This window comes from Oncorhynchus nerka, linkage group LG18 (assembly GCF_034236695.1).
Source record: "Oncorhynchus nerka isolate Pitt River linkage group LG18, Oner_Uvic_2.0, whole genome shotgun sequence".
Classification (NCBI taxonomy): Eukaryota; Metazoa; Chordata; class Actinopteri; order Salmoniformes; family Salmonidae; genus Oncorhynchus; species Oncorhynchus nerka.
Window position 1 is genome coordinate 25,596,227 of NC_088413.1, and position 16,546 is coordinate 25,612,772.

The 16,546-nt window shown below is 43.5% G+C and overlaps 1 protein-coding gene across 6 annotated transcripts in view; it reads right to left on the reverse strand.

The window, feature by feature from the left end:
- The window catches only part of LOC115145578 (type II inositol 3,4-bisphosphate 4-phosphatase-like), a 406,180-nt gene that overhangs the window by 237,542 nt on the left and 152,092 nt on the right, over positions 1 to 16,546 (reverse strand). For all 6 annotated transcript variants that reach the window (XM_065003896.1, XM_065003895.1, XM_065003893.1 and 3 more), the window contains one exon: positions 14,648 to 14,692. In XM_065003896.1, coding sequence (XP_064859968.1) covers positions 14,648 to 14,692 — 45 coding nt within the window. The remainder of the gene's footprint in view (positions 1 to 14,647; positions 14,693 to 16,546) is intronic.

A 16,546-nucleotide genomic window follows, 5' to 3' on the forward strand; every position in this document is an offset into this window, starting at 1 on the left:
AAGCTCAACTGGACACCTTAATGAGGCAGTGATTGAACAGAGAGAAAGCATGCAGTCCATTCTACACCATTAAAAAACGAATTCAAATTGAAATACCTATTAAAATTTGGCTAAAACTAATTGAATGTGTCATTGAACCAATTGCACTTCATGGCAGTGAGGTGTGGGGTCCACTTGCAAAACAAGATTTCATCAAATGGGACAAACACCCCATTGAAACCCTGCATGCAGAGTTCTGTAAGATTCTCCTACATGTCCAGAGGAAAACTATAAACAATGCATGCAGGGCAGAATTAGGCCAATATCAACTAATAATAGTAATTTGGGCGGCAGGGTAGCCTAGTGGTTAGAGCGTTGGACTAGTAACCGAAAGGTTGGAAGTTCATATCCCCGAGCTGACAAGGTACAAATCTGTCATTCTGCCCCTGAACAGGCAGTTAACCCACTGTTCCTAGGCCGTCATTGAAAATAAGAATTTGTTATTAACTGACTTGCCTAGTTACATAAAGGTAAAAAATCTAATAAAAAAAGAGTAATTAAGCTTTGGAAACATCTAAAATACAGTGACATTACCAAGCCCTGCAATGCCAAGAGCTGAGCAAAGAAAAGAGTCCCCTCCTCCAGCTGGTCCTGGGGCTGAGTTCCCTAACCTGTTCTACTAACACACGGAAGCCTCAGGACCAGAACATCCAATCAAATCAGAATAAAACAAATTACAACACAGTCAAAACAAAACTACATTTCTTATTGGGAAACAAGCACAAGCACAAAGCAAAATGCAGTGCTATCTGGCCCTAAATCGACAGTACTGATCAAAACCTTATAGAAACCTTGACTATGTACAGGCTCAGTGAGTAAATGTATGCAAATTGCAGCCAGTACCAGCCAATTTCCTACCTACAGCATTAGAATGCTGATTGTCTTGTCAAAGTGAGAGTAGTCACCTTGACTTATTTAAAAACGCAAACCAACACAAACAAAGTCGAGATTCAAGCGGTTTTGTCATAAATAAAACAGTGTTTTAGCATTTAGCCGAGCCGCTCTGCTGAGAAATGGGATGTCAGAGCAATGTAGCGCTGGTTGAAGCATTCACATTGTTGGAAGTGCAACACATCGTTTAATTAACACACGGTCAAATTCAAAGTGAAATATCAACAGGGTCTCATTTAGGGATGCACGATATATCGGCATCGGCCGATATTAGCTCAAAAATGCCAACAACGGTATCGGCCCGATGTCTAGTTTAACGCCGATGGGCAAAACTGATGTCAAAGCTGATGTGCACACGTACAGTATATAACGTACGCACATGACGTAATGACGCCACGTAAAACACAGCATTCCTAACATAGCCCACAATGTCTGCTGTGTGAATCGAGCAGTCATTTGAAAGAGTAAGAACATTTCAGCGAGACAACTCAAAGGCGAAATCCATTAACGCCAAGAAAATGGAATTCATTGCCCTTGACAATCAACCGTTCTCTGTCGTTGGCTATCGCGACTAGTCGAGCACCGGTACACACTACCAAGTGCCCTATTTTTCAGATGTTGCCTTACAGCAGTAATAGCTTCACTGCTATTAGTGTCACGACATACTATGGAATGCCGTTTGGGTCTTTGCGTGTCAAAAAAGATACGTCAAATAACACTGTTTGACAGGTTAAATAAGCTTTTAATTTGGCACGTCAAATAAAAGTTCTATTATAGAATGTTGCGTGTTCTGAATTGACACGTGCAAGCTAAGCGACACCACTACTATCAGTAGCACTGTCAAAGCTGTACAAGAAAAGTCTGCAAACAAGCAAACACCGGCCACAAACGATGTGTTTACAATACTGCGTTGGTAATAAAGCATTATTTGTTTGACCGCATAATCTGGGGTAGCCAGCTAGCTTTAGCTTAGTACCTAGCTAGCACAAATACAACCAGCCTGAAAACAATGACCAGTAAAAACTGTCATTTTCATTATTCTTACAGACTGTGACTGTGACAGACTGTGACTGTGACTGTGACAGACCGTGACTGTGAAATCCCCTCCCCCAGTCAACCTATTGTGTGTATTGACATTCATTTTGCACTGTACATCTTTACCTAAGGATTGGGAATCAATGAAATGGGGTATCAGTTTACTCAATACCAAAGATATTTTTTCCCAACGTTCTCCTCAGCATTATCAGACTCCTAAACATCCACGCAGTATTGTTTTTCCTTGGGAATAGTGTTCAATACACATAGGTTGACAAATGTGGCTCAATTCACAGTTGTTTCAGAGTCCCACAATAAGAGCTCCGACGCCAATATTCTCTGGGTGTCACTAAGTAGACTGATACCCCACGTCATCGCAATGGTAGCCGGCCGCGACTGGGAGACCCATGGGGCGGTGCACAACTGGCCCAGCGTCGTCCCGGGTTAGGGAAGAGTTTTGCCGGCATGGATGTCCTTGTCCCATCGCGCACTAGCGACTTCTGTGGCGGGCCGGGTGCCTCTCCCGAGTCCGTTCAGTAGTTGCAGAGATGAGACAAGACTGTAACTACCAATTGGGAAAATACAAAATTGGGGAGAAAAAAAGAGGTAGAAAAAATGACACCATTCAAACCGTGTGACATCAGAAATAAGCCTAAATAACACAATTTAATTCCATTTCCTCTTTAGGTTGTTGGTGTCTCTTTGCCCAGTCAGTGAAATGGACACAAATATTTCCTGAATGCTTTTTATTAGATCAAAAGAGTGGATGGAATAGCAGAATAGCAGCCTGCTGTATGGAACTTACTAACAACACTCTAAGTACCATGATACTCTCAAAGAGCTTCTTCTTTATGACACAAATGGTGTCCAAATGGAGAGAGAGACCGAGAGCGAGAAAAATAGAGACAGACAGGAGAGAGCGAGAGAAAGGGCGAACAGGTCGAGGGCGAGAGAGTAGAGAGAGAGAGAGAGAGAACAGGTCGAGAGAGAGAGAGGTAAGGAAAGGTATAGAGAGTTAGAGAGAGATAACGGGAATAGAGGAATAGAAGGAGAAAATAATTGAGTGAAGTGATAGAAGGCAAGAAAGAGAGGGAGTGGGTGAGTCATGAAAATACTAAGAGGTCTGACCACGCCAGATGTAATGCAGCCCGTTAGGCTAATTGGCTGGCTCGATCTGGATTAAAGTCCTTCAGCATTAAAGCAAATTACTTTCTGCTCCGATGCAATGGCCACAATCATCGCTAATTTATCATCCTAAAATAGCCAAGACTTTTATCTGAAAATATGGTGTTTTTCTGTGACTCCCTGGGGTTTGGGGTGAGTAAATTGTATGGTTGTAAACTGAAATAATAACTTAGCTTTTAGTCTGATCATTAGTTGAATGACGAACAACCTTTCAAATGTACTGTTAACGGCGTTATTATTTTAAATGATGATTTTGACCTTTGACAGACAGACAAGTGTACAGATAACAGTTGATTTTTACATTCCATTATGAGTATCCTCCTCTACTACAACACTGACAGTGGCATGTAGACAGACAGACACAACAACGCAGCAGAAGTGAGGTAAAGGAGCCAGTTAAATAGATGGATTGAACCACAGTTTGAGACAGGGCCGTGTGACTAACAGTCCTTGTGGATCCATAGTGACATAGTGACTGTCGTTGAGGTAACAGACCGTGTGACATATGGTATGGGGTGACAGGGACAACACATCCTCTTAGTAAAATGTTGTCACCAGACTGGAGCAGACAGTCAACGTTCCAGTATTGGATTCCCCTGGGCTAATACATTTCCTTCATCACCGTGGGCTAGAAACAGCGTGAGGTGTGAGTGTGTGTGTGTATATGCGTGCTTGCAAGCAAGTGTGTGTGTCAGTACACATGTGTGTCAGCCCACAAAAAAAAACATCATAGATTAGCCTTTCGACCTTGGTTGCTCCAGGAGGTCACAAAGCATCTGCCATCAGGGTTAGTTTCTAGAACATAATATGAAAACTACTGTTCCAGAATGTGTATCCATCTAAAATCAGAGCCTCTAACCTGTCTAACCTGTTATCATGGAGGAAAGTTCTGCAGCGCCAGGCAGAACAAAACAACACAGCCAACTACGATGCGGTGCCATCTCTCTGGTGCCATTCCATCGGATGGATTCTACATTGTGACGTTCCTCTGTTCTTCCACCAACAACCCAGATCTTAATATTAGATATGTTGGAGTTCCATTAAAGTGCTGGAGCCACACAGGGCTGAAGAAAGCCGCGTTAGAACGGAGGAGGCAGAAGAACAGACGTGCGCGCATTCGCGCACAGAAACACACACACTTCTATTTTCCCAGGGGCCATAGAAGATCCTCTGTTCCTCAGCTTTACCCTACGTTTCATCATTGCTCTCTCTCTCTCTCTCTTTTTCTCTTGCTTCCTCTCTCTTGCTCCATGTCTCTCTCTTTCTCCATCTCTCCCACAATCATAGAAGCACATCCAATTGTCAAAGACTCCAGCCACCCAAGTCATAGACTGTTCTCTCTGCTACCGCACGGCAAGTGGTACTGGAGCGCCAAGTCTAGGGTCCAAGAGGCTTCTAAACAGCTTCTACCCACAAGCCATAAGACTCCTGAACATCTCATTTAAATGTCTACCCTGACTATTTGCATTGCCCCCCTCTTTTACACCGCTGCTACTCTCTGTTGTTATCATCTATGCATAGTCACCTTAATAACTCTACCACCATGTGCATATTACCTCAACTAACCAGTGCCCCGCACATTTACTCCGTAATCGGTATCCCCCTGTATATAGTCTCGCTATTGTTATTTTACTGCTGCTCTTTAATTTATTGTTACTTTTCATTCTTATCCGTATTTTTTTTAAACTGCATTGTTGAATTGGGGCTCATAAGTAAAGCATTTCACTGTAAGGTCTACACCTATTGCATTGTGACTAATACAGTTTGATTGGAAATGTGGTATAGAACTGGGGAGTTGCTCAACAGTGTTTGATCCTCTCCAGTTCAAAGGCTCAGAGGATCTCTGACAGGTCCTGGGATCTCACCTAATATCACACTCTACTGAGGATTGACATGTGACAGTGGACATCTCTAACCGCATCAATTCACAGAGTTATAGGACCAAAGCCACAGGCATTAAACTCAACTACTGACTTCATGAGGTCCGTAACATTTTAGATTGAGAGGGAGAGAGGTAGAGATGGGAAGAAAGATGGAAAGGGAGAGAGATGGAGAGAAAAAGAGGGAGATATGGAGCAAAAGAGACAAAGAAACAGAAAAGAGAGAGGGAAAGAAAGAAAGAGCAAGAGGAAAAATGTGAATACATTGACACTTTTCAAGACGAATTCACAGGGAATTTGTTTAAAAATATTGCCTCTGTGACCTTACAGGGAATCTAAATTCCATTAGAAGGGCAAATGGGGAGAGAAAGGGAGACAGTGGGGGTTGCTATGGGAGACAAATACACCACTCTCCAGATGAGGATTATTAATCACGATAATTATATCAGCGCTTCAATTAATTTGACAACATTATTTGCATCAGCCGCAGCCATTTTCACACCTGTTCAGTGTTCACCATCAGGTCTGTGGAAAATATAATGCCTGTTATATTACTAGAATGGCCATTCATGTTGTGGAGAGAGTCTATACATCTGACATGTCAATTAAACAGAGAAAATGACAACCATGTGATGTTAGACTAGTGAAAGATGTCGAATTAATGGACAGATGTTGATTCTGTGAAGTCTCCCAAATAAAGAACACGCACCATAAAGTGAGGAGCTGACTAGCGAATGATAATCTATACCAGGGGTCTCCAACAGATTGACCCCTAGCTAGTAGCTCACAGCCCACCTATGAGTAGCTCGGCAAATAATTCCCGAAAGTATGCGCAATTTTTCATGTGTTCCATTGCAAACTGTCATAAACAAATCTCACAAGTATGCGACACCGCAAGCTCCCAGCTACTAACTAATCAACACAACATTGACATTATTCCACCCATGGTTAGCCACTATTGGCTTAAAAAGCCAATCCTAACACAACATCTGCCAATTCATTTCCAGCAATATTGCCCCTGTCTGTCTGTGTGGCGCGCGCGCTTGTCTATCACTCCACTTGATGTGATAACCATCTTGTGAGTTGACAGAAATACTTTCCCCAAAACCCTTATCCATGAAATGTTAACTGCAAAGGCGGCTTACCTGGAAAAAGTATACCATGAGTGAGTATATCATTTGTATCTATTATTTATTATTTGGAAACTTTGCCATGAAATGAACAGCAGCAGTAGAGAACCATCGCATTAAGCTCGATCGACACGTTCCCGTGCAATTAAAGGGACAGTTAAATTAAAGGGGAATTACACTCAAAAATCTATTTATTAGCTTTCTTCCAAACATACATTTGTTTTGTCATATGCTGATATTTAGCAATTGACATGACTCATAACATCCAATTTCGTTGTTTATCTATGAACAATTGTTCAGTGATCCCCCCCCCCTTCCCCAAATAAAACTGAGAAAACATAATTTGAGAAAATATTAAACATAATTTGGAAAATAATCACAGATTTGATATGGCCCCCCTTAGAGTTGTTAATTAACCATTATATTACTAGATATATTGACAGAAAACTACTTTCTCTTGTACACTAAGGACCCGGGAAGAAAAGAATGTGCTTATCTGAAAGCTAGGAAAAAAATAAGTAGCTCGCAACATTTCATTTAAAAAAAAGTAGCTCTCATGCTAGAAAAGGATAGAGGCCCCTGCTCTATACAAATTATAAATACAATTACACACGTCTCACCTGGCTTTGGACTTACTTAAATCGATGCTGATTGAGTGTCTTAACAGAAGAAAAGGCTTCAGTAAATCTTTGAAGCGTGTTTGCACCATGTCAGATTGACATACAGAAACAGATGTTGACTGTTTGCATCCATGCTGAAGAGAGTTTGCCTTCAAATTGGTGGTTCTTTTTCTGGGAAACAAATTGGCCACTTCCCTTCCTTTATCCTGTATCCATGCTGAGTTGAAATGATGATTGGGCCTTTGTTAAAGGAGCTACAGTACAGGGAGTTCTACACCGGTTGCCTGGTGACCCAAACGGCTCTATGTTCGCCACATACTTCAGTCTGAAACTGCCATCATTGAAGTCATTTGTGGGGATGTCAAAATGTGGGGTGTTGTACAAAACAAAGTCTTCAGTGATTGGATAATCTCTAACCAATCAAAGTATCAAAGCCCACATGTGTTCTGGCTCTGGCCCAACCCATCGGTTTCTGGACCAGTCAGAACGGTTAGAATGCGTTTACGTTCTAGAAGTCGTCGGGGAGGTACTCCGATCCAGACTTATTGCGGAGAAGAAATGAACGGCCGGTGGCTTGGCGTAGTATTTGGCCGGAGCAACTGCATCCAGCGCCAATTGCATCCAAATATACTATGGGGCTCCACTCTTTTGAAACGTTGAATGTGTGTATCCGTTGTTCCAACATCCAGGGTACATCCAAAATGGCACCCTATATAGCAAACAAAGTAGAGCACTTTGTAGGGAATAGGAAACCGTTTTCTAAGATCTAGCCGAGGTCATTTCCAAAATAGAGGCTACCTTCAACTTGTTAGAAGTGTGTTTCTCTCAGAACATTACTAGACAGAAGTAGATGAAGTGATCTACTGTACTGTAGTTAAAATGGCCTCCTGCACCTCGCTTACACTCATTATAATATGGCCATGATCATCAACACTAGTGATCAGAGTAAAGCTTGATCTACATTTGCAAAGTTAAAAAGAAAAAGTTAAAAAGCACAGTAAGGGGTTTTGAAATGCCCCCTCTGTGTGTGTGTGTGAAGTGATTATTTCCCCTCTGTGTATCGCTCAGAGGTAACACACAGGTTACCTGAATGAGAAATGAAGGACACGACACTGGCGTTTGAAACATTGTTTTCCGACGTTGGCCTTATCAAACGACAGCCGCACCTAATTTGTGTGCCGAGCGACAGCTAATGAGGGAAGCCGATTAATCAAGCTTTAATTGGTAGTTGACAGAGTGTGTTGGGAAGGTTTTGAAACCCCCCTTCAACCCACCCCCTTACCTCTCCTCCTCTCCCCCGCATCTCCTCCACTCCCCTGGGGTGTGAGTCTCATCTTAGCTGGGTGGACCCTGCCTAAACCCCAGAACACGGTACCCAGAGGAGGAGCTGCCAAGCTGGGCATCCTGACGCAGCGGCAGCCCCTCTCCACGGAGACTTCCCCCTGGAGGCCACTGAGAGAGAAATTCCTTCCTTCCTGTTGTGGCACAGGGCCATTGGGAATTCTGATGTTCGGAGGCTACAGGCTTCAACCAATCAGACACTGACCAGGAGGGTGTTTTATGCAGAATCATCCCGCTGTTTAGACCTCTAAAGAGAAAATTGTCCTTCCACACACCATGACTGCCTGAGAGACTGTAGCGGTCAAACAAAGTCCACAGGGAGATTAGGCACGGTGACTACAACCAATCAGGCTACAGTACAACTAAAGGCCATGGTGTCCGTATGCAGATTCATACTATGAATGTCTATGTAGGTCTTAGTTCCACAATGCCTGTAGTGTTTAGGTCAAACAAAGTCCATGGAATAGTGACAAACAATTATAACGGTAATACATAATGTGAACTCAGTCCACCTCAATGTGTTGACAGTACTGTTCAGACCTGCTGTAGGTATGAGGTTGATATACATGCATCACTTCAAGCTGAATGTGTGGTCAAATGAGTGAATAAAAAGCCTAATGCGTGATTAATTTGGAGTGCATAGCCGGGCACACCGTTTGACACCGAATCATTCCTCCACAGTTACTAGGCAACAAGTGGAAATAACGCTAATGGTTCTGCTGCTGAAGAATCCGAGGTGTGCTGAAGCGTTTTGGGTACCTGAGAGGGACTACTTTTTAGCATTCTAAATTCTCCCCTTGGTGACCTCGCTCCCGAGTAGCAGCTATATTTGTACAAAGATCGTTATGAGGTTAAATATTAGGTTATTGTAAATCTCTCAAGACTCTTCCCTTTTGCATTCAAAGTATGCAGAGTTCCTATTTAATTGTGCTAAGATAACAAACAGAATAGTTGGTAGCCTTTTTTGTTGATATCTGTGGTTGGATATTGAAAGGATATCCTCCCACCTTGGTCGTTACTTTGAAAACATCATATGCATAGTACTAAAAAAGAGGCGATTACGAGTGATGACTGTTGTTATCTAAAACGCAGATCGCATACAAACTTCAGCACACATGTGGACATGGCTGATGTGTCAAGTGTTAAAAACACAAACACCCTCTAGGAAAAGAGGCTAACATAGGGCAGTGCACGTTAGAATCTACCCTGCGCAGATCCATCAGAATATACACTGAGTGTACAAAGCATTAGGAACACCTGCTCTTTCCATGACATAGAATCCAGGTGAAAGCTATGATGCCTTATTGATGTCACTTGTTAAATCCACCTCAATCAGTGTAAATGAATGGGAGGATACAGGTCAAATGAGGATTTTTAAGGCTTGAGACAATTGAGACCTGGATGGTGTGCCATTCAGAGGGTGACGACAACAGATTTACCTGCCTTTGAAAGGGGTATGGTAGTTGGTGCCAGGCGCACCAGTTTGAGTGTGTCAAGAACTGCAACGCTGCTGGGTTTCATGTTTAACGGTTTCCCGTGTGTATCGAGAATGGTCCACCACCTAAAGGACATTCAGTCAACTTGACACAAATGTGGGAAGCATTGGAGTCAACCTGGTACAGAATCACTGTGGAACGCTTTCAACACCTTGTAGAGTCCATGCCCTGACGAATTGAGGCTGTTCTGAGGGCAAGGGGGGGGGGTCCTTAATGTCTTCGACACTCACTGTATATCATCCTACGAGGGAAGGCAGCGCTAAATGAGCAACGTCATAGGGCATAGATGATGTGGAAAGAATGTGGCAGGCACCTCTTTCACTCAGTTCCCTCTTTCTTTCACCTCTATCCGTCTCCTCAGAGAGTCCTTGATCACAGATGCACAGCGTATTCTCTCGGCTCGTCCCCACCTATCCCCTTACGATCCTGAGCTGTACATCAACTGTCTTCACTCATTTCCTTTACAGAAGACGAGCATGTCAGCTTGTCAGAAACCTCTTCGTACGGTTAAAGTGAGAAGACATTCCAGCCGGGTGAAGTAGAACGCACAAAGAACGATTTATTCGTACCGTTTTCTCTAAATCACCCACTCTGATGGTAATTGATAATAAGGGCCAGAAAGAAATCATTTTGGCTGGAATCATTGTTTTATTTGTCACGGGTGATTAGCTTGTTGTGATACGAGACCTGCTGAACCATCGACATCATTGCCAAGCCATTGATTTTTTATTTGCCGAACCTAGAATCATCTCATCCCGTTATGAAATGTACTCAACGCTTACTGGCAAAGCTTTATTCAGCCAAACTGCCCTTCAGCTCAATGGCTTGCCCTTAAAGGTGCAGTCTGGGGTCTGTCAGTCCTTGGATCTAGATGGATGTCTATGAATTTGAGAGGGATCACATTTTCCTAACCACTTCACTCAGCTGTGTACTAAAACAAGTGACAGGGTGGCTGTTTTTGTTATTATCATTTTATGCTCCAAGAATATACTGTAGCTTGAACCCCAGGTAGGCGAAGAGCCCTCAGCTTTCAAGGATTACCAAGAAACCCCTTTTCTTTGCGGTTTTCAATGGATGTATTCCTGGTACTTCTGGCAATATAATTTCATGTATCAATCAAGCGAGAGAGAAATGGAAGGCATGAATAAAAGAACTGCCAGCCTCTATCAATAAAAACACATGTACCTCAAGCTAAGAACTTCCAGATAATCATGTTTCCCGAAGCAACAAAAGCCCTTTCAGTCAAAATAGTGAATGGCAATTGAATAAAATACACATGTAATTTAAGGACTAGGTAAACAAAACTGGTATTTACAGTATGATGGATCAAAGGAAGAAGATGGGGGGGAGGGCGTCTCGCTGACATGGTAGGCCGACATACACACACACACACACACACACACAGAGAGAGTGATACGCACACGCTTGCATGCGCACACACTCACACACACACACACACACACACGACACACAACCCTGCAATTATACAAACATGTCACCCTTTCCTCTGCAGCTGTCCAGCAGATTGACTCCATTGTTCCAGAACATTTACATTAGAACAGAAGCCACTTCACAACCTCTGGAGAAGCATTGCATCACTACACGAAGACTCACAGTGCATATTTATTCAGCTCTACTCCAGTCAATTCTATTGTCACTTAAATTAAATGTGTTATGCAGTACAATGGTTAACAGGCAATGGCGACCATATATTTGTTTGTACACTGTGTGTGTGTGTGTGTGTGTGTGTGTGTGTGTGTGTGTGTGTGTGTGTGTGTGTGTGTGTGTGTGTGTGTGTGTGTGTGTGTGTGTGTGTGTGTGTGTGTGTGTAAATATGATGAGGGTCAAGGGAATGGGTGAGAGCCAACTGTCTGAGAGAGTCTCCTGCCACGGGACGATACTCCCCCCACACACACACACACACACACACACACACACACACACACACACACACACACTCTCTAATAGTGTAATGCCTCGCCCATTCCTTGGAGGTCTGTAACACTCACACACACACACACACACGGTCCTTAACTGCAGATAATCTGTCTAGAAATGAAACCGAGCTGGGAGTCTCTGTATGTGTGCACCAGCACTCAAATTGCAATCTGACTGGCCAGCTGCTCTCCTGCTGCACATTGCTGGTCTGCTCAGCAGGCATTGTGGGTAGACAGAAATGTCCAGAGTGTTGAAAGGAAAACATGTCCATATGTTGTTGTTTTAACTCTACAACAGTGATGTGTATTAATATGGTGTTTTATTATCTCTATAACAGATAAATTGATGAAAACAATATCTTTGTGATGAGCAGAGACACATTTTCATTTAAATGATGACTTAACTGAGTTACAGAGTTACACACTCAGACCCAATAACTAGGGCCAGGAGTTGTTCTGGACAACTGACCTGACCAGGAAAAACTCTGGACCCCAGTTTTACCTGGTTATATCACCTGGTCAGGAAAATACACTGGCTTTACTGATAACACATTTTCCAATGCCTGGGGGGTGGTCAAGATGAAAGATTATGGCTCACCTCTCCCCCCCACCTCCCAAGCCAATGAACCTCTTCCCCCTAATCAGAGCACTGCAGCTAAGATTCCCATAACCCACCCTGTCAGACATCGACACAGTGAAACCTGTCATGGGCAACAATGCATCGACCAAAAATAGAACTCTCCCATTGCAGAAGTATAAAATATACATGAAACCATCTCTAACAGTCGAAAAGGAAGAAGAACCAGAACCCTCTACTGTGAGACAGTCAGGAAGAAGAACCAGAACCCTTCTACTGTAAGACAGTCAGGAAGAAGAACCAGAACCCGTCTACTTTGAGACAGTCAGGAAGAAGAACCCCTCTACTGTGAGACAGTCAGGAAGAAGAACCAGAACCCCCTACTGTGAGACAGTCAGGAATAAGAACCAGAACCCCTCTACTGTAAGACAGTCAGGGAGAAGAACCAGAACCCCCTACTGTGAGACCGCCAGGAAGAAGAATCAGAACCCCTCTACTGTGAGACAGTCAGGAATAAGAACCAGAACCACTCTACTGTGAGACAGTCAGGAATAAGAACCAGAACCCCTCTACTGTAAGACAGTCAGGGAGAAGAACCAGAACCCCTCTACTGTGAGACCATCAGGAAGAAGAACCAGAACCCCTCTACTGTGAGACAGTCAGGAAGAAGAACCAGAACCCCTCTACTGTGAGACCGTCAGGAATAAGAACCAGAACCCCTCTACTGTAAGACAGTCAGGGAGAAGAACAAGAACCCCTCTACTGTGAGACCGTCAGGAAGAAGAACCAGAACCCTTCTACTGTGAAACAGTCAGGAAGAAGAACCAGAACCCCTCTACTGTGAGACAGTCAGGAAGAAGAACCAGAACCCCTCTACTGTGAGACCGTCAGGAAGAAGAACCAGAACCCCTCTACTGTGAGACAGTCAGGAAGAAGAACCAGAACCCTTCTACTGTGAGACCGTCAGGAAGAAGAACCAGAACCCCTCTACTGTGAGACCATCAGGAAGAAGAACCAGAACCACTCTACTGTGAGACAGTCAGGAAGAAGAACCAGAACCACTCTATTGTGAGACAGTCAGGAAGAAGAACCAGAACCCCTCTACTGTGAGACCATCAGGAAGAAGAACCAGAACCCCTCTACTGTGAGACCATCAGGAAGAAGAACCAGAACCCCTCTACTGTGAGACAGTCAGGAAGAAGTGGGTCTAGTCTTTGATCTATCGGCTGGTTGATTAATGTCTGTCTGTGTGTGTGTGTGTGTGTGTGTGTGTGTGTGTGTGTGTGTGTGTGTGTGTGTGTGTGTGTGTGTGTGTGTGTGTGTGTGTGTGTGTGTGTGTGTGTGTTTGACCTGTCTCATAGTGGCCTCCTGCCGATAATAGGATGTGTCTGGCTATCTGAGCTGACTACATGGTGAAATTGGAGCCCTGTGGCATGGAATAAGATGAGAATCACAGAGAGAGAAGAACAGAGAGAAGAAGAAGAAAAAGAATAACCGAGAGAAGAAGAACAGAGAGGAGAAGACTAGAGAGGAGAACAACAGAGAGAGAAGAAGAACAGAGAGGAGAAGACTAGAGAGGACGACAGAGAGAGAAGAAAAATAAGAAGAACAGAGAAGAAGAAGAACAGAGAGAGAGAAGAACAGAGAGAGAAGGAGAGAGAAGAAGAACAGAGAAGAGGAAGAACAGAGAGAAGAAGGACAGAGAGAGAAGGACAGAGAAGAAAAAGAAAAAGAACAGAGAAGAAGAAGAACAGAGAGAGAAGAACAGAGAGAGAAGGAGAGAGAAGAAGAACAGAGAAGAGGAAGAACAGAGAGAGGACAGAGGAGGACATAGAGAAGAAAAAGAAGAACAGAGAGAAGAAGGACAGACAGAGGAGGACAGAGGAGGACATAGAGAAGAAAAAGAAGAACAGAGAGAAGAAGGACAGACAGAGGAGGACATAGAGAAGAAAAAGAAGAACAGAGAGAAGAAGGACAGAGAGAGGACAGAGGACAGAGAAGAAAAATAAAAAGAACAGAGAAGAAGAAGAACAGAGAGAGAAGAACAGAGAGAGAAGGAGAGAGAAGAAGAACATAGAAGAGGAAGAACAGAGAGAAGAAGGACAGAGAGAGAAGGACAGAGAGAGAAGGAGAGAGAAGAAAAACAGAGAAGAGGAAGAACAGAGAGAAGAAGGACAGAGAGAGAAGGAGAGAGAAGAAGAACAGAGAAGAGGAAGAACAGAGAGGACAGAGGAGGACAGAGAAGAAAAAGAAAAAGAACAGAGAAGAAGAACAGAGAGAGAAGAACAGAGAGAGAAGGAGAGAGAAGAAGAACAGAGAAGAGGAAGAACAGAGAGAATAAGGACAGAGAAAAGAAGAACAGAGAAGAGGAAGAACAGAGAGAGGACAGAGGAGGACATAGAGAAGAAAAAGAAGAACAGAGAGAAGAAGGACAGACAGAGGAGGACAGAGGAGGACATAGAGAAGAAAAAGAAGAAGAACAGAGAAGAAGAAGAGAGTGAAGGACAGACACTTACCCAGGCTGAACTCCACATGGGGCAGCTTGGGAATCAGGATAACACCTGTGATACAGAGACAGAGAAAGATCATTAGGAGAGAATACAAAGCTGTTCACTCACGAAAAATGAATAATCTGAGATAATTCAGACACGACACACACAGGCGCCGAAACACACCGACAGACACGGTGAAAAAGACACAGACGGACACACCGACAGACACGGTGAAAAAAACACAGACTGACACACCGACAGACACCGAAACACACCGACAGACACGGTGAAAAAAACACAGACTGACACACCGACAGACACCGAAACACACCGACAGACACGGTGAAAAAAACACAGACTGACACACCGACAGACACTGAAACACACCGACAGACACACAGAGAAAAAAAAACACAGAGACACAACGACAGACACCGAAACACGCACACACACATTTCACTGCAAAGGGCAAAACCATCTATCAAATACCCATTCATCTCCATATTAACCACTATGCCCTCTACGACCATTTCATTTAGGCTTTTAACGAGGTCGACGAGCATGACACCTCTCCTCCAAATGAAACCCAAGTGAAAGGCAATAAAATCCAACACCACTTCAGTGCCAGTCTTTCCATTCACTCTACGGTAGTAAGCATGGAAAAATACCTTCCCCCATCATCAACACCATATGTCTTCAGAGAGGTTCAACACTGTGGCTATTGTAACGGCTCGGAGCAAAACACGTCACGTGTGATTGATGGCCCGGTTCGCTTTAGATTATGCAAACGGGCTGCTATCTATTTATCCGATTGCGGCGTGTGTCACAGCCAGAGTTCCCCGACATCCATCGCCCTGAATGCCCAGCTCCCCCCCTCCCCACAACCACCCCGATGGGGAACTAATGGAGGAGGCTGGGTGGTGGGGGAGGGGAGGGGGGGAGCCATTGCTTGTACCCACCATCTGATGCCAGTATGACGGGTATCATCGAGGCATGAGCTCACCACCATACCTGGAGGGCCGCGTGCCAAGGGAGAAACTCACACACTCTCTGCAACACACACACACACACACATAAGCAGAAACATAGACACGCACTCATAAGCACACACACACACACACACACGCGCACCCCCTCATCCTCGTTCCGCAGTGCCTGGGCAGAATTGTCCTCTCTCCCAGCATCGTCAACCTGGCTAATGAGGCGTGGGTACTCTACACGTCTTGACGTATGGGCCGGGTGTTACAAACACAGCACACTTCTAGCGAAGACAGATCATATCATTAGGTTACTAACTCATTTTATTATCAGTAATCACTAGTTAGCTATAATCACAAGTCAAACATTTTGAATGCTTAGCAGGACAGGAAAATGGTCTAATTCACGCACTTATCAAGAGAACATCCCTGGTCATCCCTACTACCTCTGATCTGGCGGACTCACTAAACACAAATGCTTCGTTTGTAAAGTATGTCTGAGTGTTGAACTATGACCCTGGCTATCCGTAAATGTAAAAAACAAACAAATTGTGTCATCTGGTTTGCTTAATATAAGACATTTTAAATGATTTATACTTTTACTGTTGATACTTAAGTACAAAACCAAAAACTTTTAGACTTTTACTGAAGTAGTATTTTACTGGGTGACTTGAACTTTTACTGAAGTAGTATTTTACTGGGTGACTTGAACTTTTACTGAAGTAGTATTTTACTGGGTGTATACTGGGTGTAGTATTTTACTGAAGTATTAAGGTATCTTTACTTTAACTTTTTCCACCACTGGTTATATTACCATGACTGGTGTTTAACATTAAGACTATGTGACATGTTAATAACATTATATTACCATGACTGGTGTTTAACATTAAGACTATGTGACATGTTAATAACATGATATTACCATGACTGGTGTTTAACATTGAGA